The sequence below is a fragment of the Myotis myotis genome, unplaced genomic scaffold (assembly GCF_014108235.1).
Source record: "Myotis myotis isolate mMyoMyo1 unplaced genomic scaffold, mMyoMyo1.p scaffold_m19_p_1, whole genome shotgun sequence".
Lineage (NCBI taxonomy): Eukaryota > Metazoa > Chordata > Mammalia > Chiroptera > Vespertilionidae > Myotis > Myotis myotis.
This window is the reverse complement of record NW_023416313.1, coordinates 11,142,117-11,169,225: the sequence shown is the minus strand read 5'-3', so window position 1 is coordinate 11,169,225 and position 27,109 is coordinate 11,142,117. Positions and strand designations below refer to the sequence as shown.

At 42.0% G+C, this 27,109-nt stretch overlaps 2 protein-coding genes across 8 annotated transcripts in view; one reads left to right on the top strand and one right to left on the bottom strand.

Annotated features, from left to right (window-relative positions):
• KCNIP4 (potassium voltage-gated channel interacting protein 4) overlaps nt 1-10,065 on the top strand; it is a 953,844-nt gene extending 943,779 nt beyond the window's left edge. For 3 of the 4 annotated variants that reach the window (XM_036330079.1, XM_036330059.1, XM_036330070.1), the window contains 4 exons: nt 4,563-4,670; nt 6,614-6,718; nt 7,568-7,630; nt 9,954-10,065. In XM_036330079.1, the coding sequence (XP_036185972.1) occupies nt 4,563-4,670; nt 6,614-6,718; nt 7,568-7,630; nt 9,954-10,001 (324 nt within the window). In that variant the 3' untranslated portion in view covers nt 10,002-10,065. Of the gene's footprint in view, nt 1-4,562; nt 4,671-6,613; nt 6,842-7,567; nt 7,631-9,953 lie in introns of those variants that run through there. The other variant, XM_036330049.1, reaches the window with a different exon arrangement.
• A 1,331-nt stretch (nt 10,066-11,396) lies between these two features.
• Nucleotides 11,397-26,054, bottom strand: PACRGL (parkin coregulated like). 4 transcript variants are annotated; one of them, XM_036330094.1, is made up of 10 exons: nt 25,892-26,054; nt 23,518-23,584; nt 23,260-23,420; nt 21,164-21,231; nt 20,324-20,414; nt 19,033-19,167; nt 18,455-18,562; nt 15,397-15,477; nt 12,843-13,066; nt 11,397-11,998 (listed from the first exon to the last, which is right to left on the bottom strand). In XM_036330094.1, the coding sequence occupies exons 2-9, from the start codon at nt 23,567-23,569 to the stop codon at nt 13,010-13,012; spliced, it is 753 nt and encodes a 250-aa protein (XP_036185987.1). In that variant the 5' UTR covers nt 23,570-23,584; nt 25,892-26,054; the 3' UTR covers nt 11,397-11,998; nt 12,843-13,009. The 4 variants fall into 4 exon arrangements, with proteins under 4 accessions (XP_036185987.1, XP_036186004.1, XP_036185995.1 ...); XM_036330111.1 differs by lacking the exon at nt 25,892-26,054 and adding an exon at nt 25,731-25,861; XM_036330102.1 differs by lacking the exon at nt 25,892-26,054 and adding an exon at nt 25,716-25,738.
• Nucleotides 26,055-27,109: the final 1,055 nt, after the last annotated feature.

Sequence of the window (27,109 nt, the reverse complement as noted above, 5' to 3'; positions counted from 1 at the left end):
ATAGGTCAATAGAGCTTGTACTGAATAAGACTATGTTATCATAAAGTAAGTCTCTATGCCCTTTTCTTTCTTTTGCTTGATCATAAGAGAAGAGAAACCACGATTCAGTACCCATCTCCTTATCATTTTTATAAATTAGGGAATAGGTGCAACTATTTTTTTAATATATTTTATTGATTTTTTACAGAGAGGAAGGGAGAGGGATAGAGAGTCAGAAACATCAATGAGAGAGAAACATCAATAAGCTGCCTCCTGCACACTCCCCACTGGGGATGTGCCCGCAACCAAGGTACATGTCCTTGACTGGAATCGAACCTGGGACCTTTCAGTTCGCAGGCCGACACTCTATCCACTGAGCCAAACCAGTTAGGGCACAACATTTTTTTCACAGATAAAAGTAGGGTAATTGTGTAAAGTACTCTTGAGAGTTGTGTGTGTGTGTGTGTGTGTGTGTGTGTTTAATCTTGCAACTCCTGCTTGACAGATTTCAATAATTCAGAAAAGCTTGGAGCAAAAACCATGTAGGACACCTGGACTTTCTCATTTTCTTTATCACAAATCAGGGATCATTCCTTTTTGAAATAACCATTATTGATATTATCCTGAAAGATGGCACGTTATAAGAGAGAGGGGTACTCAAGGCCCATAGCTATCTTTTAATGGTAGTAGTTTCCGATTACATAGTATTTAAGATGTGATTTAGAAGGTCACAAATAATAGAAAACTATACACTAACAAAAAGAGTGTGATGGCTCTATTGGCTCCCAGGGACAAAAAGTCCAAAGGTAGTAGTGCTTGCTACAGCCTAAAGGTCACAAGAAGATGCCAGCAGCTCCTGGGCTCCCAGCTTGATTGTTTCTGTGGGGCAGAGAAGGGACAGCATCTCCATCCCACCATTCCTAGCGGGAGCCCTGAGAACAACTCAGATGTGGACTGGGGTCAGCCACATGCCAAGTGCAGATCCAAGTGCTCTGACCAAATGGATAAACCACTTCCTAACTTTACCCATCACTAGAGCCAAAATTAAAGTGCTTCTGCAGAACTGGTTGAGGAAATGAAGGCAAACAAGAAAAACCCACAGGTGACTTTAAAAGTGCTGTCTTTGCCCAGCCAATGTTGCTCAGTGATTGAGCATCAACCCATGAACCAGGAGAGCACGGTTTGATTCCCAGTCAGGACAACATGCACGGTTGGGGTTATAGACTCAATGCCCTGTGGGGGGTGTGTAGGAGGCAGCCAGTCAATTATTCTCTCTCATAATTGATGTTCCTATCTCTCTCCCTCTCCCTTCCTCTCTGAAATCATATATATATATATATATATATACACACACACACACACTAGGGGCCCAGCGCATGAATTCGTGCACCTTGAAAAGAACTGTGGGCCACAAGGCTGTGGTGGGCACAGGGGCGGGTCTTAGCCCATCCTCTCTACCCACTCCTGGCCCCTCCTGATGCAGCCCCTGGTCACTTGTCTGCCAGCAGCCCATCTGCCGCCGCCACTCCTATGCACTGACAGCACTGGCCCTGCTCACTCCCACTGCCAACGTGGAGTGATTGGGGCCGGTGTCAGCAGCGGGTACGAATGGTGGCTGCGGCCCCCATTGCCCCTCAGGAGCAGGGGGTGTTGGAGAAGCCCATAGGGACGATTGCGGCTGGCAGCTACCACTTGCACCTGCTAATAGCGTTAAGCAATCAGGACTGGCGGCGGGTGCCAGCAGCAGGTGCAAGCGTTGTGCTGGACTGTGGCATGTGGGAGCAAAGAATTTTCAGTAACCACCAGAGGCTCGCCCTGATGACAGTGACTGGCGCTGCCGCCTGGTGCTGATGCTTGCCATGTTCCACATGCGCCCCCTGGTGGTCAGTGCAAGTCATAGTGATTGATTGTTGGGTTGTTCCACTGTTTGGTCTATTTGCATATTAGCCTTTTATTATATAGGAGATATGTTTAAAGTGCTGTCTTTAAATCATTCCTCACCACTGGGGTCTGCTGTGGTTGGTGACAGGGTCAGTACTGATGCTGATTCTTGTAGGCCAGTGGTTCTCAAAGTGTGATCCCAGGACCAGCAATGTGTTAGAAATGTAAATTCTTTATACCTTTTGCCAAACTTCCAGTTATAAATTAAATAAGCATGGGGATGTAATGTATAGCATGACAACTATGGTTATTGTATATTTGAAAAAAATCCATTCATAAGAAAATTAAAAATATAAAACCCTGCTAGGTAAAATTTTTAAAAAAGTAAATTTTTGGACTCGACCCCAGTCCTAATGAATCAGAAATTCTGGATTATTAAAGAAACGTCCTCTTAGGCCAGTTCAGCTGCTGCCTTGTAAGAAGTGGGGAGGAGGTGAGGGGGACAGCTGGGAACCGAACGCTTGGCAGCCCCTGGCCTAGTCAGAGGGAGGCAACCTTGCGTGCTAAGATCCTAAGGGCCCTTCAGCGTCCAAGTGACTTCTCTTCCATGTGCTCCCCTCGCCTTTCTGGGGTACTTGTTCCAGGCCTTTCCCCCCTCCTTTGCAGCCACTTCCCAGGGGCTGCGATGAGCGACAGTACTCAGGACTTAAGCAGGTAGGAAAGTCTAGAAGACATTTCAGGATGGCACAAAGGCCCGAGTTGTTGAGGATGGTGTAGCCTCGGGCATGTGTTTGGACCTGTTGTTTGGAGTTGCCAAAGGAGCCCTGGTTCTCTTCCTGTGGCCGCAGGCCCGCAGCCTCTGTCTGTACAGCTAGGGCCCTCCACCCGCACCCCCCTGAGCCCATGTTCCAGAACCTGGGAGCTCTTAGGGCAGGGCTGGCCTCTCCTTGGACCAATAGGGTTTCTCTGCCAGACTGAGGTCAGGGGGTGGAGCCAGGGAAGCTGAGGATGCTCGGCCAGGGCTCAGAGGACAGGTGGGTGGCTAAGACCTGGACACCGAGACTTACCCAGGATTCTAGGGTTTCCTCCTGGTGGTGAATTCTGGATGGATCTGACGCTTGGTTGCTGGCAGCTCCTGGGCAGGAGAAATGCTGCCATCAGATTTGGGTTTGGAAGGCTGAATTTACATCTGTTAAAGAGGAGGCGTTTCTTCCCGTTGAAACTCACAGCTGTGATCTTTTTTAAAATATATATTTTTATTGATTTCAGAGAGGAAGGGAGGAGAGGGAGAGAGAGATAGAAACATCAAAGATGAGAATCATTGATCAGCTGCCTCTTGCATGCCCCCTACTGGGGATAGAGCCCTCAACCCGGGCATGTGCCCTGAGAGGAATCTAATTCTGACCTCTTGGTTAATGGGTAGAGGGGCCAGCCGGGCCTCACAGCTGTTAATTTGCGGTGCTTCTATTTTGTGCACTTCTAATCTATTATTTAAGTGATCTTTCCGTGTAATTGGCCTGTGGTGAAAACTCCAGCCAATGACGGCAAGTAAGAGGCTCCTGACCCGGTCCTGAGAGCCACTGAGTGTGGTAGTTTGTTACAGCAGCGATAGGAAACCAATAGGCTCAATGACAAAAGTGACATGAACAAGGGAAAGGGATTCTACAGCTCTGAGGTAAGTGCTTGAGCTCATCTCAGGCACTTTGTCAAATTGATGCCATTGTAATTAACTAGTTATTAATACAGCAAAGAGCAAAGGGAAGGCCAAATATTACAGGCATGTCATTTTGGCAGCTTTGCCAGGAAGTTGAAGCTTTACACTCCCCAGGGGTTTGACAGAGGGGAGATAGACAAATGCATGCCCAGTAAAGTTGGGGGAACTAGCAAAGGTACTTGTCTGTCAGTCACAGCTGGGGGCAGAGGTCATTGGCCAGAATGGGTATGGCCTCACCTCCAGCACTTAGTGAGGAGTTACCCCAACTTTCCCGATAACAAAACTGACAAAGTTGATCTGAAATTGTACCTCAACCCCTAGATATACCCTCAACTTTAAGAGGTAGATGCTATAATCTCCATTCCACAGATATAAAAATTGAGACAACAGGATGTTGTTTGAGAACACAGAGCCAACCAGTGACATAGCTGCCATTTGAATTCAGGCAGTCTGACTTCCGGCTCCATGCTCATAACCACTGCCCACATGCACATTATCACTTGATTTCTATATACAGGCTACAATTGGCCCGCATTCTAAAGACAGTCCTCATATCTTGTTAACAGATCTTTTTCATGGGAAGGGTGTTAGGCATGTGTTTGTATTTTGAAGCATACAGTGTTATTAGTTGTTGTTTTTGTTGTTGTTGTTTTGTTTGTTTTTCAGTGTAAGAATTGCACGCCCTTGCAGGGAAAAGCCAGTACCACTTCTAGCATGCATCTTGCTGTTTGTGGGTGTCTGTTCTGATACAATTTCCAATTCCAAGATTGATTTAAGTCACAGTTTTCAATTAGATAATGGGAATGTTATCTCTACGGAGTGGATTATGTTCACAAAGAGGAAATAACCAAGAACACAGAGATAATGTTGCTAAATAAATGGTTCAAAATCCAGTGGGTTGTAACCCTTGCTTCCATCATATAAGGGAGAATTGTATTTGGCTTTTTTAGAAATGTCACATCAAATTGTATTTTTTATTTCTTTTTAGGATTTCATCAGGGGTCTTTCCATTTTGCTCCGGGGGACAGTACAAGAAAAACTCAACTGGGCATTTAATTTGTATGACATAAACAAAGATGGCTACATCACTAAAGAAGTAAGAAATACCTCACCAACAGCTATCCTTTGGGATATTTTCATTTTTAACTTCAAAATGTTAATTACACATTTGCAATTTTTAATTTGAAAATAGCCCTTTCAGAAAATCTAAAATAGTTCATGTAGTGGTAGAGAAATATTCTAATAGAAAATCTGGAATGGAAAGGAATAGTTTATGGTGAATCTGCAAGGCAGATTTAAAACATGTTAAGAATTATACACTTATTTCCCAATGGCATCTTAATAAACATTATGAATGAAATATAGACTGGTTGGAATCAGATAGGAAGACAATGCTTCCAAACCATGTTAGAACATTTGGTCTCCCACCCGTCTCCCTCACCCCCACCCCCCACCCCCCGCCCCAACCCCCATATAATGTGGTCCACATGGAAACAGGTGCAATTTAAAGTCACATAGGTTGTGTGTGTGATGACCTGGATGACCTTTATGGTGTGGGAAATGACCTCATGGAATGGTGGGACCTCCCAAATCCTTCAGGCCCACAGACCAAATAAGATATTCAAATCAAATGGTTTGAATTTAAAAATAATTTAAAGCACACTGAGAAGCAAGGGGAAAGGGTATGGTAAGTTAACTAATTTAGGATAAGGTGCAAGTAAGGTGGAAGGATCACATTACCTAAATCCTGGGATGGCTCAATATTCTATGTCCTGTCTTTTTCTCTGGCTCACTGGCTTTTCCCCAGAGGTGAGATTTGAGCAAGAGGCCCCTCAAATGAAAGGTATCCTGGGTCAGTGACATGAACTTGCTCTACCAGAGACAAAGGGACAAGTGCATCTGACTTCACTTACAGCAACTAAATTAGCCTGGCCAATGGCCATAGTTTTTGTGTTTCTTGAGCAGAGGACTTGTGGAACCAGGATGTTTCTCATCGATGGGTGGCTGCATTAAGAACTCATGAATATTAATTTTCTGTGTATACGAAGCATATCCTGGATAGTTAGTGCCTCTTGTATATTTGGTCTCCAATAAGCATTTAGTACTCAGATGCCTCAGAAATATTAGGTACCTCTTGGTCCTCCAAGCCCTTTCTATCCCTTTCTTTGTTTAACACAAACATGAGTTCTTGGTCCTTATATGTGACACAGCTCATGAATTCTGCCTGTGGCAAGCAAACTTCTTACTACTTCTCTAAACTCAGAACACCTTTAAAAGTTTCACCCACGATTTATAAACTACAGACTATTTATCATTTATTATAGAATTGAATACTCTCAAAAGTAAATGTTATATCAACCTAATCCAGATCCTTTTATGTGGAGAATTCAGTATGCAGGAAACAAACATTAAACAATAAACCTGAATGTCTAGATAATTAGATATTATTTTCACTAAGATTGAAAATAAGTTGAAAACTAGCTTTTAATAAAATGGTGATGAAATTTTAAGGTGCATCCCAGAGTCATAATATTTTGATTAATTTACATGTGTGATTTCCTGAGTTAAAGCGATAGTAGAGGGAAAACACACACACACACACACACACACACACACACACACACAAAACAATGAAAACCCTAATGAGCTTTGATTTTTTTAGTATAATTCTCGTGATGCAGTTACATTTTATTCTCAATGAACACATTGATAATAAACATGTAAGATCTATAATAACTCAATACAATGAAGGTAGTGTGTGTGAAGTCTACAGAGACCCAAACACTAAGCCAGGGTTTTGCTGATCATGTTCAATATGTCAGAATTTACTTCATTTTGAAACGAAGGTCAGAAATAATTCTCATGCTGCTGCTTTTAAAGCACCAAGCTGTTGCCTTTTTCTCACAACTGAAAGGCATTTAATGAAGAATCACAGAAGAATCAGAAATTTGAAATTGAGTAGAAATTCCCTGTTAGACTTTCTGGGTGGTTTCCTCGCACTTTGCTTGCAGCCTCACGAGCGTGCCCTTGGCTTTTCAGGAGATGCTTGATATCATGAAAGCAATATACGACATGATGGGTAAATGCACATATCCAGTCCTCAAAGAAGACGCTCCCAGACAACACGTGGAGACATTTTTCCAGGTAGGAACGCACATGGAAGCCAGAGAGAAACAGAAATTAAGAGAACGTTTTCTGTTTTCAAAGTGTCATGATGATTCAAAAGAATGTAAAGTAAAAGAGCGTTTCCTGAAAGGGATAAAATGATAGAATATTCACCATCCTAACAATTGAATAATTTTGGTTTTGAATAATTATAATACTGATAACTACCGAACATTCACAATACCCTAGATAGAATACTAAGCAATTGCCACATTTCACGTGTTGTTGTTTTTTAATTCGGTTCTCATGAGAAACCTATGTTATAAATCCTTATTAGCCCCATTTTACAGGTGAGAAGACTAAGACTTAGAACATTTCAGCAAATCGCCTGAGCTCTGGTATGGCTGGAAGGCAGGGTTTTACCTAGGTCAGGGACTAGATCTTCCCCACATTCTGTTGACAAAGAAGAGCCTAAATTCGAAGAAGTCAGCCAGATGACTCCTATGGCTAGGAAATTACTAGTTTGTTCTGAGGCAGTTCCTCCCAATAAACAAACAGTGGGTTTTGTTTTTTAAAAAATATATTTTTATTGATTTCAGAGAGAAAGGGAGGAGAGAGGGAAACATCAATGATGAGAGAGAATCATTGACCGGCTGCCTCCTCCACGCCTCCTACTGGGGATCAAGCCCACAACCCAGGCATGTGCCCTTGACCAGAACTGAACCTGGGACCCTTCAGTTCATAGACGAACTCTCTATCTACTGAGCCAAACCAGCTAGGGCTTGTTTTTGTTGTTGTTGTTGATCATCTTCAGCTCATTTGGTTAAGGTGTGAGGGTATCATGGGGAAAGTCTGAATAAAGGTTTTTGTTCGTTTCTTCCTGAACAGAAAATGGACAAAAATAAAGATGGAGTTGTTACTATAGATGAGTTCATCGAAAGTTGCCAAAAAGTAAGTAACGGTAGTAAAGGAACCATCCATTTTTGCTTTTGTAACAGCTGGACTGAGTATTGCCAACTAGCCACATAAAGTGAGCAAAATATAAAGATCGTAGGCCTCAGTTTACGACTTTTACAGCTGAGGTCAGCCCACGCCCTGAAACAATCACCAGTTTCTACGTTGAATTGATCGGCATTTGTAGAGCGCCCAAAGCTGTGTAGGTAAGCCCTGGAGATGTGAAAGTCGCACATAGGCTGAGTTTTGTTCCCTAAACACTTTAGAGAGTATTCATCATTGAGAATAAAGCATATGGCAGATTTACATTGGTCTCTGCCTAGAGTCTAGCTAGCCTATAGCATGTATATTGTCAATCATATTTCCACAGCTTTAGAATTCCAGGACAGCTAAGTATTCTACACAGGCCAGGCTTACAGCCAATTTCTAAGAGAAACATTATTGTGTTAATATATGTGGACAAGAATGGCTTTGGGCTGAAGCAGTAATAGTCTTCAGTCACAAAAAATAAAGAGCTGTAAATTCAGAGGGAAAACCAGGCTGGCTGGCAGCCATCTGGCGGGAGGCCAGTTTCAGCTTACCTAGGATTCTCTGACTCGGTGTGTGGCTAGAACCACAATTCACATTTTTAAAAATAAATATAGACAAAGACGTATGTCGTACTTTAGCTTTTCTATTTATGAATTGATATACTTCCCCTTCCCTGGCGCCTGCTTGTTTCTAAACTCATATTTAAGCTGGTGGACGTGGGGAGAACTGACCTGCTTAGTGCTGCTGTTGTGGCCTGGCTTCTAGGAGTGCAAGTCAGCCTTAGTTCAGCTACCATTTGCCCTACAAGAAAAAGTTCACTGACCACCATTCACATACAGTCTCCAAGTGCCCCTGAGATGCCCAAAGTCTGACCCTTATGTTTCTAAGGAATAGGCTAAACCAGTGGTCGGCAAACTGCGGCTCGCGAGCCACATGCGGCTCTTTGGCCCCTTGAGTGTGGCTCTTCCACAAAATACCGGCTCTTCCACAAAATACCGGCTCTTCCACAAAATACCGACTTCTGCGCATGTGCCACGAAGTTTCAATTGCACTGTATGTGCGTGCCCGCCCACACGTGGTATTTTGTGGAAGAGCCACACTCAAAGGGCCAAAGAGCTGCATGTGGCTCACAAGCCGCGGTTTGCCAACCACGGTGCTAAAACAAACACAGCCAACGGATAATGGTTTTTCCCAAACTATTCTTTCTCTGGTGTTGAGAGACCTTTTTTTTTTTTTAAAGAATAGTTGATTGATTTTTAGAGAGAGAGAGAGAGGGATAGAGAGAAACATCAAGAGACTGCCTCCCACATGGCCCCTAACAATTAGTTATGTGCCCTTGACCGGCAATCAAACCAGCAACCTCTTGGTGCACAGGATGACGCTCAATCAACTGAGCCACAGCAGCCAGGGCAAGGCCATTCATTTTTAAAGCCTCCTAAAGGCCACACAGAATTAGCTCTAACACATCCAGAAACAAGTGCCAACACATCCCAAAGCCCCAACTTCCAGTCCTCACGAAGTTGGCTCTTAACTCACACAAACCCTGTTTCCTTCTACATGTTCAAGTCTGTGATCCACCTGGAATGTCAAAATTTGCATTTCTTTGTTTTACTCTCTGACTCTTCATTCTGGCATCCGCTTTGAGAAATTACCTCTATTAACACCAAGTGTGATTTAATCCTAACCGAGGATATTTTTTCCATTGATTTTTTAGAGAGTGGAAGGGAGAGGGAGAAACAGAAACACCATGAGAGACACACATTGGTTGGTTGCCTCCCACATGCCAGGACCAGGACGGGGAGCCTGCAACCCAGGTACATGCCCTTGACGGGAATCAAACCCAGGACCCTTCATTCTGCAGGCTGATGCTCTACCCACTGAGCCAAACCTGCAAGGGCAACACCAAGTGTGATTTAAATGAACTATTTAAGGTCTGGTAGACTCAACAAAACCTAAAATGGGCTCTCCAGTTTTCTATATGGAGCACATAGTTGGAAAACGGCAGTACTTAGAGGGAAAATGGTGTGCAGCAGGTCCTCGAATAACAATTTCAGACAGTGTTGTTCATGTTCGTTCAACATCGTTCTGTTCAATGTCATTCATTCAACGTTTTGTTATAATGTTGATATGCCATAGGGACTTAACTCTTGTTTGTATCAATTAGCTTATGGTAGAATTGGTTTCCTGTACATCATTTCGCTTCGTCACGGGAACTATCGGTGATGTTGAGAGTTTGCTGTACTTGCCTTGCAAATATGCTGAATTTAATCCTGCTGTTTCTCCCTTACAGGATGAAAACATAATGCGCTCCATGCAGCTCTTTGAAAATGTGATTTAACTTGTCAAATACATCCTCAGACAAATGTGAATGATCCTACCACACAAGTGGGAGCTGCCACTTTTAGCATAGACTGCTCAGCTTGACACTGAGGCATATTATGCAAACCAGCTTTGTTTTCATATGAAACAGTCCCCAAAAGATTTGAGTTCTCCACTTTTAAATTTGCATCCTTTTCATAAAGCAAATTTCATGGGATGGTCTAAGTCATTTCCCACCCTGTGGCTATTCAAAAGTAATAGAATCTGGCATATAGTTTTATCGATACTTTAGCCATGGGATTATTGAGGCTTTCACATTATCAGTGACTTAAAAATGTTTTCTGCTACTCATTTGTATGTACTCAACCCCAGGATTTTAAATGGTTTTCTAAAATGTTGGCATCTGCATTTAATTTCCAGAAATTAATTTTCGTGTTTGTGTGCTATAATTCCACTATATACTTAAGTGAACAAAACTACCAAGATTTAAGAAAGCAACAGTCACAGTTCCTATGGATTTGCTGCCTTCTGTTAAAGACATTCATTTATCTGGCGGTTTTCTAAATAATATGAAACAAATTAGTTGATCACCAGATGTCCACATATGCCTAATAGCTTATTTAATAAGCATTTCTTAATTTTTCATAAATACTTATCAAGCCAAGGCCTACATGATGTTTATAATTTTGGATTTGCTTAATTCAACAAGTTGATGTTTATTCTATTGTCACTAAGTGGAAGCCCAAGAAGGTGGAAGACAGTGAGGGTGTTTATAGGTATATGTGAAGGGTCAGACATCTGTCCTCCAGTCCCCGGTAATGCTAACGAGTAATTTTAATCGCACTGAAAGCCTATTGCATCTCCTCCCTGGACTCCCTCACGGCACCTTTATGTTACATGCCATCAGGGCAAAGAAACCTGACCACTCCAACGCGTGCTAGGAAGGACACAGCAAGCAGAAGTCACTTTGAAAGCACCAGTGATTCCATTATAGCCAGAACTCCAATTCCAAAATTTAGTTGAAAATGCATATCAAGTGCTAAGCAACTCATTTGGAAGGTGTTATGATTTAGCTTATCATACAACTCCAATAATTCAGATTCTTTTTCACACTCTCAAGCCAAAACTGTAAAAGTCGCCATAACATTACTAAAGATACACACACCTTCCCTGTTTTGCAGAAATATCACAAAGACCAAGAGGTTACTGTAGGAGGAAACTTGCAACTGTCTTTGCAACAATAAATCAGGTATCTATTCTGGTGTAGAGATAGGATGTGGAAAGCTGCCCTGCTATCACCAGTGTAGAATTAAGAGTAGTACAATACATGTACACTGAAACTCGCCATCGCGTATTTGTGTAAACTCAATGTGCACATTTTGTATTTCAAAAAGAGAAAATAAAGCAAATAAAATGTTTATAACTCTACTGTATCTTATAGGTCTTTATTCCAACAAATTTTAAAATTACTAGGTTAACAATATTTTTGCTTATGGCATTTTCCAGATTGTCGGTATCTTTAGCTTGGGTGGCGCTGAGTGCAATGTGGGAGAGTAAGACAGAGACCAGGGCAGGCAGGTGTTGTAGCTAATATTACCTGAGGATGTGACAAGTGCGACCTGAGGAAAGAGTGTACCAGGCAGGGACCCAGGAAGCACACAAGATCCGAAGGACGACGAGCACTTCTGCAACTATGATGCTTCAGAAATTATCTGCATTCTTTTCAATTACAGCTGGAGACTAGTTAAAGCGAGACTGCAAAGAGGTCACTCAGGTATTGGTTTCCTCTGATGCTTCTGGAATATGATATCGCTGCCCCTATATAAGAGTGACCCCTCATGTCCCCTCTTCGGAAATATCAGTCAGCTTGGATTTGGTGCAACGACTCGTTTCTATGGGCTCCCTTCTTGCCCTTGAGGGGGAAAGTCTTATTCTCGTTTTCTATTTCTCTTCTACTTCTTCCTCTCGTAGATGATCCAGAGTCAGCTTCTACTACATCAACACCCAGGACGCCGCCTGTAAATTTCAAAAGTCTTTTAAATTTAATAAATTCAACATAAGCAAGCACAACTAAATCTCTGACTACATAGACTGATCATTTTACTTTCTCAATCTCTTCATGTACTGAATTCAGACTATGAAATACAAAAATAACATTTACTTAAATACAATTGACACCTAAAGTTTAGGTAGTTTTAATGAGTTGTAATAAATAACATACTTATAAGAGAATTTACACATTTAAAAAAAAACCTTAAACTAGAATACTCTGGATATTTCGGAAGCATTCTACATTATAAAAGACATATTTACAAACAATAATTAATAGTGAATTCACAAAGGTCCACTATTTTAAATTTCTATGGCCTTAATATTAAATCCAGAAATGGCAAAATGTCTAGAAGTAAATATACAGCTACAAACTGCTTGCAAAAGGGCTGTTATAAACAAAAGGCACTAGAAAATAAATACAAACGCTTATACCATAAACCAGTGATGGCAAACCTATGACACGCATGTCAGAGGTGACACGCAAACTCATTTTTTTGGTTGATTTTTCTTTGTTAAATGGCATTTAAATATAATAAAATAAATATCAAAAATATAAGTCTTTGTTTTACTATGGTTGCAAATATCAAAAAATTTCTGTATGTGACACGGCACCAGAGTTAAGTTAGGGTTTTTCAAAATGCTGACACTCCGAGCTCAAAAGGTTCGCCATCACTGCCATAAACCCAATAATGGTTGTTGACACAAACCATAGAAATATGAAAAATAAACCCCATAAAACAGTCCTATTATAGAACCTTTTAAATTCCTTTCCATTATTAACCATTCTTTTTGTTGTGGAATAACTTACTATGATTCAGTGGAATTGTGCATATTCATCGGAAACTGGTAAATAATGAATGGTGGCTGTGATTTATAAAAGAATAGCCTGCAGTGAACTGAGAAGGTCCCACAGGTATCCACGGCCAGCATGTAACACCTGTCACCAGGCAGTAAGATTTCTCTCAGCTCCCTTCTTCAACAACATATGGAGCAATATGTTGGAATTTTAGCTTTGATGATGATAAGGCTTCCCTGTCAACAGAAAAAAAAAAGAAAAGCCCCGTTAATATCATGTAGGCTTCCCCTAATAGTATAATAGTATTACATTTCCAAAAGCATGTCTCAAAAAGTATCCAAAACTCAAATAAATGGAACGGGATAAGAATTGGATGATGAAATGAGAAGTGAAACCTTTTCTGAGTTAAATAAACTGTAGGTTATCTCTTACTGTTTTTTAAAAATATGTAACCATAGTAGTTAGGAATCAGACCACCAGCATGAATTCAGTCACTTCCTGTCAAATCCAGAGTAGTGGTATCTCTGTGCCTCAGATTCTAGATCTTTGGAGGGGGATAACAACCAAACCTTCTCCTGAGGGGTATAGTACAGATTAAATGAGTTTAATGTCTAAAAAGTACTCAATAAAATAAATACCTGCATGTAATGTTCCCACATATTCAATAAAGATAGGTGTGTGTGTGTGTGAAGTATCTACCTAAGACAAATGTGCGTTATCAACTAGAAAAAACACAAATCAAGCTCAGAATAAACCAAGCTCAATTTAAGGGGGGTTGTAAATGGATTAGTTATAAGAAAATGACCCCGTGACTGTAGCTGATATTTTTGTTTCCCCAGAAGTTGAGTCTTTCCATTATTGTGATATTGGCAGGCCCTAAGAAGTGAGAAACTACCACACTGAGAAAATTCTTTTTTTAAAGACTCAACTCTAAATATTTAAATAAAGAGAAAGAAAAATAAACCTTTACATTTTAGAAGGGAAAGAAGAGCATCCATTATTTTCATGAAGAACTAGGAAGTATCCAAAACAAGTACAACAGTCATCAAGCCAAGGGAAACACTCTGATATGTGATAATAGGCTATGTAATAATTGATGGAATTGTAAAAGGACATTGCAAATACATCAATTACTATTAAATTATATAAGATGTTATGACTTCAAAATCTTTGTTTATTCTGGATTACAACAATGAGACTGAGTAGCAAAAGAGTTACTCCCTTGCTAGCTATCTCTGAGACCCTGGATTGGTCAATTACACCCCAGGTGCTCCCCCTCCAAATCTTACTGTGCTATTTCTAAACTTTATGCACAGACTCTCCCCTCCTACGCAGGCACATCCTAACTTACTGGGCCTGCCCTTTGTACTTGCCCCTTCCCCACACCAGTCCACAGGATGTGTGAAAACCACCTGCACAGAGTTTCAGACTGAAAAGCTGTGCCATCATTAGTAAGCATCTGTTTATAAGAAATTCATTTCCCATTCCAGTTCTCAGAGCAGCAAACACATTTGCAAGCAATATGAATTTCTTTTCTGCTCAGGATGGACACAGGGTTGGCTAGGGGATGGTTTTGTGCATCACCAGAAGGGGTCTGAATGCTAATCCTCTGCCTGGGACCCACATACAACAAAGAAAGCCCTGGGAATTACTTCCTCCTCACAAACTTTATTTAAGGCATTCATCATGCAAAGAATATCTTCAATTTAAAAAGACACTGAAATTGGTCAAATTGAGTAATTTAGGCAAAGCTAAACTAAAACATCTGCTATTTTAAACTATATGGTCATACAAATTTCTTTATAATTAATTCCTTTTGAATGTACCTAGAATGAAACTAAGTTGTGCAATGTTAAGATAATCACATGCAACTCTATTCATTAAGCTCTGATTAAATATAAGCTCCAAATCAGGATGGGAACATTGCTTTATGGAAATATTTCCAAGATTAGATTATCTGAACATTTCTTTCAAAAGATGAAAACTCAACCTAGTTATTTGATACCACACAGATAATGAAATCCCCTACTTCTTTCCAGTTAAAATGATTAACTGAGTCAGCCCTGTGTGCTGCACACACACGTGCTCACGTTCCAGCAAGCATGCGCTTGCAGACATAATATCAAAGCCACCTGGAAATCTCATTTCAATCTTTGATTATGGGCAAATTATACATTTTTTAGACAGAAAAGATGGCAAATAAAAGGAAAAGTACTCTTTCTTCAATGGGCTCTCTACATTAAACCTTCTGTTTTATGAACTCTTAAATGGTCAAAGCAAAAACATCCCAAATAAAGAAAACAAGCTGCAGAGCTGCCCCACACGAGTGCCACTCAGTAAGCACAGCGGAAGTGTGCAGGCCCTGTGTTCACACAACCCGGGGCGGAATCCTAGTGCTCAGAACCTGCGACCCAGAAAGACAGACACTCCGGGCCCTCACATGGAGACAGTACTATCAGCTCCACATGGTTACTTGCCAATGAAGAGGTAATGCATTATACAGTCAAATTGGCAATATGACTAAAGGTAAGAAACGATCAGACTGAAGGAAGATTGTCCTACTCACACTTCCACCATGCTGCTCCAGCTTCTGCAATGCATTCGTGATCGGCTCTTTGAACTTCTTGTCCCTTAGTCTCTTGAATAGCTTTAAAAGTAAGATTGGGGGAATGAAATGATTTTAAAAAGTAGTAATATTCACCTTAAGCATAAGTAAAGCTTCACTAAAAAGTAGGCTAATTAGAAATAATGTCACTGAGTCTTTATACTAATAAAAGGGTAATATGCTAATTAGACCGGACATCGTTCCAGACAAAGCCATGGTGACGGGGCCAAGGCAGAGGCAGTTAGGGGTAGTCAGGCCAGCAGGGGAGAGCAGTTAGGGCGATCAGGCTGGCAGGGAAGAGAGTTAGGGGGATCAGGTTGGCAGGCTGGCAAGCGGTTAGGAGCCAGCAGTCCCGGATTGCAAGAGGGATCTCCCCTGAGGAGTCCCGGATTAGAGAGGGTGCAGGCTGGGCTGAGGGACAACCTCCCCCACCCCCGTGCACAAATTTTGTGCACCGGGCCTCTAGTTGCATAATAAGTACAAACAGTACAAACACTTGTTTTAGGCTTTTTTCAGGAAATACCATAGAAATAGATGCCACTCTATTTGCTGGGGCAATAAACCAATTCATTTAATTATTTCAAACTAGTAGCCCATTGTGCAATATTGCGCAGTAGGCTGCCCACTGCTTCCGCGGGAGCTGGCAGGAACTGCAGTGCACCGCCCGGAACTGCGCTGCTTCCACCGGAGGCAGGAGGGAGCTGCACTGATTCTGTGGGAGGTGGGAGGGAGTCACGCCACTTCTGCTGGAGCATGGAGGGACTCATGCAGATTCCGTGGGAGGCGGAAGGGACCCGCGCTGCTTCTGCGGGAGGCAGGCCCACCGTCTCCTCTCCGGGCCTGCGCTCAGCTGCAGAGGCTGCAGGCCAGCCCCCTGTCCCTGTCCGTGTCTGTTCCGGCTGGAGCCGCTTCCAAGCCTTCGCGGGCCCCGGGCGGGAGCCGCCTCCAAGCCTTCGTGATCAGGATCACGGGCCGCAGGCAAGGCAGCTCCTGGGTCCCAGGGGTGCCGCCTGGCCTGCGGCCCGGCTTTCCAATTGTGATCACTGGCTGGAGGCGGGCAAAGGCACCCAGGTTCTCCGATCCAGGGCTGGGGGGCAAGGCAAAGCCGGCCCCAAGGGCCGCCTTTGCCCTGCCTCCTGGCTCTTGCCTGCTGCCTGGGTTTCTGATCACCGTTCTTCCATCCTTCCCCTTCCGCCTCCCATCATTGTGCCTACGTATGCAAATTAACTGCCATCTTTGTTGGCGGTTAACCGCCATCTTTCTTGGCAGTTAATTTGCATATCACCTGGATTAGCCAATGGGAAACGTAGTGAAGGTATGGTCAATTACCCTGTTTGTCTTTTATTAGATAGGATAATACCAATCCTACACAATATGCTACAATGTGGTATTGAGAAGAAGTTTTCTCTGAAATTGCATATTTTTCCACTTGGTAATTTGCAAGAGCATTTGGAGAACTATGATGAAAAGCTAAGCCCCTAAACACATGTGCTTCCAATAGTAAAAACGGGAAGAGACAACAAAGAGAGCATCTACATGAGTAACTCTAACAGTGAGCGGGGAGTCAGACTAGAAACCACAAGAGCATGTGTCCCTAGGTGTGTCCAGAATGGGCCTCTGACTGCAGGTGGAACTGACTGCAGGGGAGAGTCCAGGCGAGAGAGGAGAAAATCACAGAGCAAAGAGGGAAATCACACAATGCAAACCTGTAACGGTGCTCCCCCCAATGCCTGCAGTACTCATGCAGAGCCTGAACCCTTTATTTCAACCTCCCCAGTAAATAAAACTTTCAATACATTTCAACTGACTACTGTATTGATTTTACTCAATTATTTTGAATAACATGTTGAGTTTTAACCTGTATTGATTTTGCCTGCGTTCTAGGATCTCCCAGGTAGGTGGGTCCAAGGAAAAACAATGGAACTATAATCCACATGCGTGCCTCAGCTCTGAACTAGAGAGATGCATGCAGACTTCCTAGCTGTGCGTTATCCCGGACAGGACTCGAATCTCTGTATCAGTGCATGCAGTAAAGGACTACCTGCCTAAGGAAAGGTTTGGCCTTGCCCTGGCTCCTGAATGGTAACCTCTAAGCCCTTGGAATGTCCTGCCAGGTAAGACGACGGCATAGACTATCACATCAGATAGTCTGGGCCTGCAATGTGATCTGCGTGGGGACCGTAGGCCACAGGGTGTCAGCTCAACTTAGGGAGAGATTGGAGACTAAGGTCAACCATGAAGGGAGTCCATCATGCCTGTGGACAGACCCCCGTGAGAACCCTGGACACCAAGGCTCAGGGGAGTGTCCCCAGCTGGCATACTCCATGCGCGCTGCCACTCGCCCTTGCTGAGACAGTTAGCACTGTGTGCGCGACTCCACTGAGAGGAAGCTCCACCCGGCCTGGCCCGGATCCTGCTCTTCGCAGCTCCTCCCTTTGTGGATGTCAATCTGTGTCCTCTCAGTAATAAACTAACAGCGAATAACAGATATTCTGAGCAACATGAGCCCTGTCTGCAAACTGTTCAACCTAAGGGTGGTCTTGGGACTTCCTGAACTGCAGTGTCCCAGTGTGTAACTGTGATAAGAATTAAACTACATGCAATAGGAAAATGTCTCATCCTGAGTGCTAGACTCACCAAAATGCTGACAAAACAAAAAGATAACAAATACAGCTTTGGCAACATATAATTACACAAGAGGGTGGATAAACTCTGTTTATACTAGTGCTTCTTAGCTATTCAACAAGGGCGTGATCCCATTACATTGCTCATTAATTTGGGTGCACTGCAACCCTAAATTCTGCTCATGTGGGTGCTTTCCATCGAAAATGTTTAAAGAGCACACTCCCCTTAGTAACATGTTTTATGAACCACTACAATGATTTTGGTTAGGATGATGAGTTTTTGGTTTTCTTTTTTTGTTGAGGTTTTGAATCATTTGACGCCATTACATTATGAAGAGATACGGATGGTGCAAGATACACACTCACAGCTACTCTCTAGTCTTTTCAGTACTCACACTGGTAAGCAGATGTTTCAGGTGGTCATTCAGAGAAGGACCAACGACGACACTTAACTGCACGAGAGCATTCAGTCCTCTTTCAAACACTTCATCATCTGAATGGGCCTGTGGAGCGTTAGTTGGTCAGGAGTATCGGGATAGGAAGGGAAAGAAGAGAAAAAGGAAGGAGATGTTGGGAGAAAGGAGAAGCCCGGGGAGAAAAAAGAGAGAGTGAATATTCAAATTAGATGATAATTAACCAAACCCAGAATTTAAAGAATAGCCTTAATGCAGGATATGTAGAAGCAACACACAAATTTTCAGCTTGACTGAAACATTAACTAAGATATATCGCAGCCTGCAGAAAGACTGCTTTGAGGTTCATTACTTTCTCTAATTACTCAAAATGTCCCATTTTATTTTTAGTACATTCTCTTAACGGTGTTTGCAAGTAAGTAATCATCTGGCCCTGAAGAACAGTGACCTAATTCTACATACAAATCAAAATCACAGGTAAAAAGCTAATGTGCATATAATTTGGAAGACATAAAATATCTTAAATGTACCAGAGAAAGTCCAAAGAATAAAGCACATACCAGAGCCGCCTTTAGCACAGGACTCAGTCTAGGAAGCAAAGGCACAGCTTTTTCAGGAGCATCTCGGACCAAGAGCAATTCTCTAAAACCCTCCTTTGAAACAAAGGTGTAGGGATGTTTAGTCTCTCTCAGACCCTGCCAAAGACAAAACAAACAAAAAACCCACATGGTTTATGCTAATAAGAAAAACTGAATCCTTACCCGTGTAAATGAAAATCAGGTTTATTATTGTTTTCCTAATCATGATATATAATTTCAGTAATTACATTTTTAATTAAACAGATAAATTGTGGAATAAAAGACATATATAAGACAGAAAGGATCTCTATCTACAGGGAGGAAGAAGGAAGAAAGGAAGGGAGAGAAGGAGGGAGTGAAGAAGGGAGAGAGGGAGGGAGGGAGAGAAAGAGGGAGGGAGAGAGGAGGGAGGGGGAAAAGAAAAGTAGTAAGAAAAACAGAAAAATAAGGAAAGGAGAGGCAAAAAATATATCAGGAATTTTAAAAAAGGAAAGAAAGGCAGGGAGAAAAGAGAGAAAAGGGAGAGGGAGAGGAAAGATAAAAAGAAATAAAGAGGAAAAGGAAGAGAAAAACTGACTAGGATTCTAAATGCATTTTGCACAAACTCCTCAACACTGCCTGAAAGCAGTGAGTTAGTCTACAATGTGTGTTTATAAATACCACTTTATGAATGTACCCGTTACCATGATTTTACAATTTGTTTTCCTGACACAGATGTTAAATAATATAAAGGAACCTATCTGAAGTTTTTTTAAAAAAATCTATAAAAACATCTCCATGATGTGTTACTTAGGATGTACAAGTAGGTAAAATCCTGGAGAATTCTACAAAATAGCATTAACTAGTTAATATGAGTTTCCTAAGAAATAGAGTGTTAAATAGGACTGGCTGTACAGAGAGACCAACTATTCATTGTTATCTTACGTAGCTATTTTTAAACCAGTGATGTTCTCTTAATTTGACTAGTTCAACAAATCTTCCTCCACGTTATGATTTTAAGTACTTTTATACTTTAAGTATGAATATTTCAACCACTTACCTACAAATCCCTGTGTAGACTAATCTCATGTTTATAAAGCTATTTAATTAGTTTCTAATAATCACACGCCAATTATATTTAGTTCCTAAGAGAGTGTAGTATTTTAATGCCTATTGTCTCGCTCTGATTTCAAAAGTAAAGAATGAGATTTACTGATGAGTTACAAAATAACACTTATTGCAACTGTAAGAGATTTTCCCCCATAAACACTCAGGAGATGGAGTATTGATTTACCTCGGCTAAAGTAATAAGAAGAGGATCAAAGGAAAGATTTTCAGGAGGAGAGTCCCACTGTAATCTGTGTTTTACTGAACCATGGACCAACCTAAAATATAAAACCAGTGAATGTAACAAAACAATATCTATATATATAAAAGCCTAATATGCAAATTGCTCCCTCTACTGGGAGTTCAACCAGGAGTTTGACCAGGGAGCGGGGCAGCCGGCTGGCTAACCGCCTGCAGCCCCTTCCCCCAGCCAGCCTAGCCCAACCCCACCTGGGCATGAATTCATGCACTGGGTCTCTAGCAGTTATATAATAAGCAGTGATTATCTAACACAGTGGTTCTCAACCTTCCTAATGCCGCGACCCTTTAATACAGTTCCTCATGTTGTGGTGACCCCCAATTTCATGTTACAAATTGAACATAATTAAAGCATAGTGATTAATCACAAAAACAATATGTAATTATATATGTGTTTTCTGATGGTCTTAGGCGACCCCTGTGAAAGGGTCATTCGACCCCCAAAGGGGTCGCGACCCACAGGTTGAGAACCGCTGATCTAACACATACATATTCTTTTTGGAATATAACTACGTTAGCGTTATTTTATAACATGTAGGAAACCATGACTTCAAACCTATTATATCTATGGGTAATGCAATTTTGGAATTAAAATTATTTTCTTCAACAATGTCCCAGGATACTAATCCAACAGCCCAAAAGTATAAGTCACCTTTATTTCAACCTCCCTTGTTAAATAAAACTTTCAATAAATTTAAACTGAATACCATATTGATCTTACTCAATTACTTTGAATAACATGGTGAGTTATGACCTGCATTGACTTTACCTGCAAGGAATACCACCTTTAGAGTAAACAGCTGCAAATGCAGAAGTGGCTCGTGCCTGCTCGCCAAACTGAAACACAATGTGACACACACACAGTAAATATTACCATCACCTCCACTTGGTGATACCTAATCAACTTTAATCCTGCTCAGGTCAGAGGCAAACGAACACCCTGACTTTCAAGCCACTTCCAACTTTCCAGTGCATCATTCTACTCAGCACAATGGAGAAAATGTATCAGTTCTTTCAGGACTGAACACACAAACACATTTTCTACATTTTCTTTCACACCTAATTTGTTTCAGAAGGCATGAAGATGCCTAAAACCATACATATAATAAATAAAACATAGACAAATGTAAATATCATAAATATAATAAGATAACATCTTTCCATCCCCTCCCTACTGTAACTGTCTAAAGTGAGAAGCAAATGGAGAAGGTGTTAAGTGAGGGAAAGTATATTTGTTTTTAGCCCTCAGCACATTTCCTACTTGTCCTCCAGCTACTTATACATGGTCTGGATGGTCAGAGAACTTGTCATTTCCCAAACGGGCTTTGTCTCCATAAAAATTAAAGGCTTCCATTGGACAGGGTCACGTGTTAGAGCTGGAGACTGAGCGAGCCTCTCACAAGCATAGGCCCATATATGTATGCTTAGATATATAACTTCACTACTTTCAGTTTTGCTATATTATTATCTTAAGAATAGATTAATTCTGGACCTACTCTCAAAGGCAATTTAAGAGATGATCAATCATAACAGTTAAAACAATCACAGCAAAATAGTTTCAATATAATTGATCAGAGACTTAAAGGCACCAAAAGTAAATAATTTACAATATGGTACTTTCATTATAAACAAAAGAAACAGTTATTTAAATTACAAAATAGAAACTTATTACAGATAAATAGCTAAAAACATTTTTAATCATATGCAGTACTTCAGAAATATATATGCTTAAGTTTAGAATTAGTCCTCTTCCCTCTAGTAAAACGTTTTGAGTAAAAATACATACATGAAATTTCATTAAAATAAAATGTCATAATAAAAGATTCATTTGCAAAGCTCAATCCATAGTAGTAATTCTGTATAGTAATTCACAGCAATAGTGATATTTCATTCATCAAGTTATAATTCCTGCTAAGAAAAATATGTTTTAAAAATTGTTTTCAAGTAAAAATCGTATCAGATAAAGAAATTAACTGGAAAAGTGTTGCTTACATTGGGAAAAAAATTAAGGCTGCAAATTCCCTCAATTAAATATGGGGAAATGGAAGCAACAGCAAGAAGATATCAGAGCATTCTTCAGGGTTTCAATTTCCTGGCCACTGTGCAGATTACAGAAAGAAGCAAAGGAACACAGATACTCAAACTACTTTTTGTTTTCCTTTTCTAAGTCAGATAATTTCCTGTGCCCTTGGATATTTCATTAGATCCTTGCTTAGGTATTTGCTATGTTTTGCCTGCTGTCAAAATCAGAGTATCAGCTATCCCCATAATCCCTTTCAGGGGCTGAAACCACTATCAGAATACCCTATGCAAGGCTGTGCCAAACACCTGGAGGTGTTGCACAGGTGTGTCCACTTTTGGATAATTCACTGATCTATACACAATTATGTACTTTTATGTGCCTAAATCTCTTGTTTGTTAAATTGCTGTGAAAAGGCAAAAGGAGGCTAGTATTATAGTCAGGATTTCTGGTGGAGCAAATTTATAGACCACAGAAAAATGGCTAGAGACCTTTACGAAACTAGGGAAGCATATAATTCATCCTGTGGCAATTAAGTCCAAGTTTATTCATTGGTATTAGGAAGTCAAATAACCATAGCAAATAAAAAATAAAGCAATTTATTTTATATTCTAAAAACTCATCCAAGAATGAGACAGAAGAGACCAAAACTGGTTAATAACAACTGTCCACCTTCTCACCTCCACTCCCACATCCTGTCCATTCTTCACCATCATCATATGCCCTTCCTTCAGCACTGCCTCAAAACTAACAAAAGAGACTTAAGACAGAATTCAAATGGTTCAATAGTGTGCTAAGTACATACTACTTAGAAAAACTGAGTCAGGAATCTCTTTTGTACTTACCGGGTTAATTGTTTTAGGGTTAAGTTTATCACTTGGTCGAGGATGGACTTTTATTGCAGCATCTGGAGAACTGGCTGACGATGAGGATGAGGATTTGCTTCGTTGAACTGTAGTCCTAGGCTTTCTCCGTGGACTTGATGATGTCCTTTGATCATCATTACCTAGAAAAAAAAACCCAGAAAAAAAAGAAAGGTGAAAACTATAGAGGTGTCATGAATATAAAGTTCACCTCTTCCTTTAAAAAGCGATGCTGGGTACCTCTCACTCTGTTTCTCAACTGTGTGTCTCCATGGCACTCTGATTTCTGCATTGCTTCCCGTCAGTCCTGCAGTTACAGGAAACTTAATGTCACAAATTTTTAAGGAGGGAAATTCACTAACAATATAAAGACTAAACCAGAATAGAGTAGAAAATACAGTAAAAGACATACAGAAAACTTATGGTAAGGAGCAAAATACCTGGAAAGACTAATGAGAAAAATAGTATATCAATTTCAATAATATCAGTAACAGCAAATTAAAAACAAGCTATAAAACATAATGTATAAAAGCAAACATTTTTTTCATTCAAATTATCAAAATACATTGTTAGATACTCCATCACAATCTTCTAGTTATATGTACGAAACATGGACTAGGTTTTTGAAAGGAGTAGTTGGCACCTCCCCTACGGTCTCCATCTTCTCTGCTTTCTAAATTTCTAAAGTTCCAAAGTCAACACCTGCACATCAAGTCCTACTTTTCCAATGATGTAAGGAACTCTCCTACTCACGGTACCACAAGCTCCTTATACTGAAAATAACCAAACCAGAGGTTACCACACACATTTAATTATAAATCCCTTGTTAATTCAAGGTACCACCAGTTTTCCGGTCCATCAGGCGCAAAAACGTAGATGGTTGCTGCTTCTTTTTCCTTTGCTTCCTACACTCAGCCCTCCAGATGTGTTCCGCATGGTGTAACGAGGCAGAAAGAGCGCTGGGCTCAGATCTCGGTTTGCATCTCATCTCTACCGATCATGAGGTTTATGAATTCAGGCAGAATGTTTAACCTCCCTCAGCTTGGTTTCCTAACCTACTAAAAGGGAGAATCAAATCAAGCCGATCAAGGCTGTTGTTGAATAAATATGATCAGATATCAAGCTGCTCACCAGCACAGGGTGGTTCACCTCTCCCTCTTCCATATTTCCTTCTTTTCTGTTAATGAAAGAGGTCTAGTTCATAGCCCATGATTTCCTGATTCACCAAATGATTTCTAAATTTAAATCTCTACAGAGGAATCCTCCAACACACACACCCAGACTCATATACCCAACTGCCTGCTAGTATATTTCTAGGCCGAGCTTCAATCTCAAGTTCCTTCCTATTTCTACTTGATTACTCCCCCTCTCCCTTGCATGACTCTCCAATTATGCTTCATTCATCTTATGCTCAACCACCCTTTTGAGTTCTTTTTCATTAAAGTAACATGAAGAGGGTGGTGTAAAGGTGTTAATATTGGAAGGAAGTGAAAAATATAAGAATTGCTTAGTTTTATAAATGGTACAAGATCTCCGTTCTTGCCCTGGCCGGTTTGGCTCAGTGGATAGAGCGTCGGCCTGCGGACTCAAGGATCCCGGGTTCGATTCCAGTCAAGGGCATGTACCTTGGTTGCGGGCACATTCCCAGTGGGGGGTGTGCGGGAGGCAGCTGATCGATGTTTCTCTCTCGTCGATGTTTCTGACTATCCCTCTCCCTTCCTCTCTGTAAAAAATCAGTAATTTTTTTAAAAAGATCTCCATCCTTTTATAAAACAATATAAAGATTCTAAATAGATTCTAGAACCCACAAATCCACTTAACCAGAACACCCAAACTATGTCACAATACCAGAGAACAAAGAAGTAGGGCTCCACTGGAGGGCCCTCACTGTTCCCTTAGGTTTCCTTAGCTCTGCAGGTAATTCACAGAGGCTGCAGGCGCCTGTGTCCACGCAAGGAAAGCACACTTTCCCCCCACTGTTTAGCTCATACATCCTATCTCTTTCTCTACCTGCACTTTTTTCGACATCCCGCTCTGAGGCCACTGCACAAAACTGCTTGCTAAATTCTCAGGGGCAGATGTCACGGTATTTCCTATTCCCTAATGTTCTTAAAGTCCCAAAGGTGTAATAGGCACCCCAACTAAAGAAGACGCCATGTTCCATCTCTGAGGTTCCTTAAATCCCACGGCGCAGCGACAGAGCCCAATATCCATCTTTCTCAACCCCCTTTTACCATAAGGCAAACCAAAGAGCCAGTATTAAGGGTCTTAAAATGCGCTTTCCAATGTATTGGCCTCTCCTCCTCCAATACCAATTCATTGTCCAAGTTGGAAAATGAAGACGGGGGGGGGGGGCGGAGAGGTAAAGAAAAACAGATTCTTTTAAAGGAGGGTGAAGGGAAAGGCAGCATTCAATTAAGACGAACGAAGGCTATTACGGGCTCAAGTCCGACCCGGAAGAGTAAGGGCGCGCCCCAGGCTCAAGGCGTCACCAGGGTCCTTCGCAACGGGGCCCGACGGCCCTAGCAACAGGCCAGCGAGGAAGCCGGTTAGGCCCAGAGAGCACAGGCGGCGGCGCGGATCCCCGCACCCGGCTCCGGGGACTCGTTCCTACCGCGCGTCTCTCCCGCTGCGACCCGCACACCAGCCGCCGCCCCGAGTGGGGCTTTGGACCGGCGCCCGCTCGGCCAACAGCCACGGTTTCCGCGGCCCCGCTGCCCGAGCGTGCGGAGAACCGGGCTTCAAGGCGGGGGGCTCCGGATCCGGCGGCGCCGTGCAATGACGTCAGACGCACGTTACGCCCTCTCAGCCAATAGCAGGGAGGCCGCAGACGCGCCGGCGGAAGAGGGTTGCCCTGGCAACTAGACGCCTGAAGTTAAAAGGGCAGTTTCTGAGCTGGAAGCCTTGTCTGCTGAGGGAAAAGGCGCCAGGTGGGGGGTGTTTGGGGAATCGGGAGCAGAGCAGGGCACAGGCTCCTGGATCGCTGCACTGCAGCCTCTGCCCAGTCTGTGAACTTACCGCTCAGCTTCTCTGGCAGCTTGAAACGTTCCGTGTTCTCCAGGTGTCTCGCCCCAGGTCCTCTGAGAGCCGAGGACCATGAACGCCAGCGTCTACAGAGAAGAGAGCCAACGCTGTCTCCCTGCCCAGCTGTGGGATTTCGTTTCGTCATATCTCACTAATGAATATGCTATTGCATCAACTACACAATGCATCCATAGTTTGATGATGAAAAGCGCGTGGTTTTGTACTACAGGTAATTTTAATAAAATTGATGTTGCATTCCCCTTGCGATTCCACCAAAAGCAACTTGGGGTGTCCTAGCAAAGAGCCCAAGCCTTTTCTGACCTGTCCACTGCATTTCTTTCTAGACTCTACAGTACTCTTCCGTGGCCAACCCTTAATTTTTTGCTCAGGTAACAACTATATAACTGGCGTTTTCTGAATACCCTGGGTAGCTCTATCCTTGCTACCTGGATTTCTACCCCAGCAGCACCTTCACTGGAATGCTTCTCGCACAACGTAGTGAGGACTCAAGAAATGCTTTTTAATAAACGAAAGGATTCTATATTTTCTCTAATGTTCTGCTAACCTTGCGACAAATCTATCTTATGACAAATCTCTATATATATCTGTCTATCTATCTATCTATCTATCTATCTATATTAGAGGCCCGGCACATGAAATCGTGCATGGGTACAGTTCCCAGACCTATCCTGTGATCAGGGCCATATTCCCCGGCTGCCAGCAGCCGGTCTGGCCTCCCCCGCTTCCCGCCACCACCCACCCTGGTTCCCCATTCGCCATCCAGCAATGGGAGCCTGCCTGCTGGGGG

Coding starts and splice junctions, on each gene's coding strand:
- PACRGL (XM_036330094.1), bottom strand. CDS start 23,569: ATGCAGAAATCAGAGTGCCATGGAGACACACAGTTGAGAAACAGAGTG. Junction 19,168..20,323: donor TTCTTATTACTTTAGCCGAG/GTAAATCAATAC, acceptor TGTCTTTGGCAG/GGTCTGAGAGAGACTAAACA. Junction 13,067..15,396: donor TGGAGCAGCATGGTGGAAGT/GTGAGTAGGACA, acceptor TTCTGTTGACAG/GGAAGCCTTATCATCATCAA.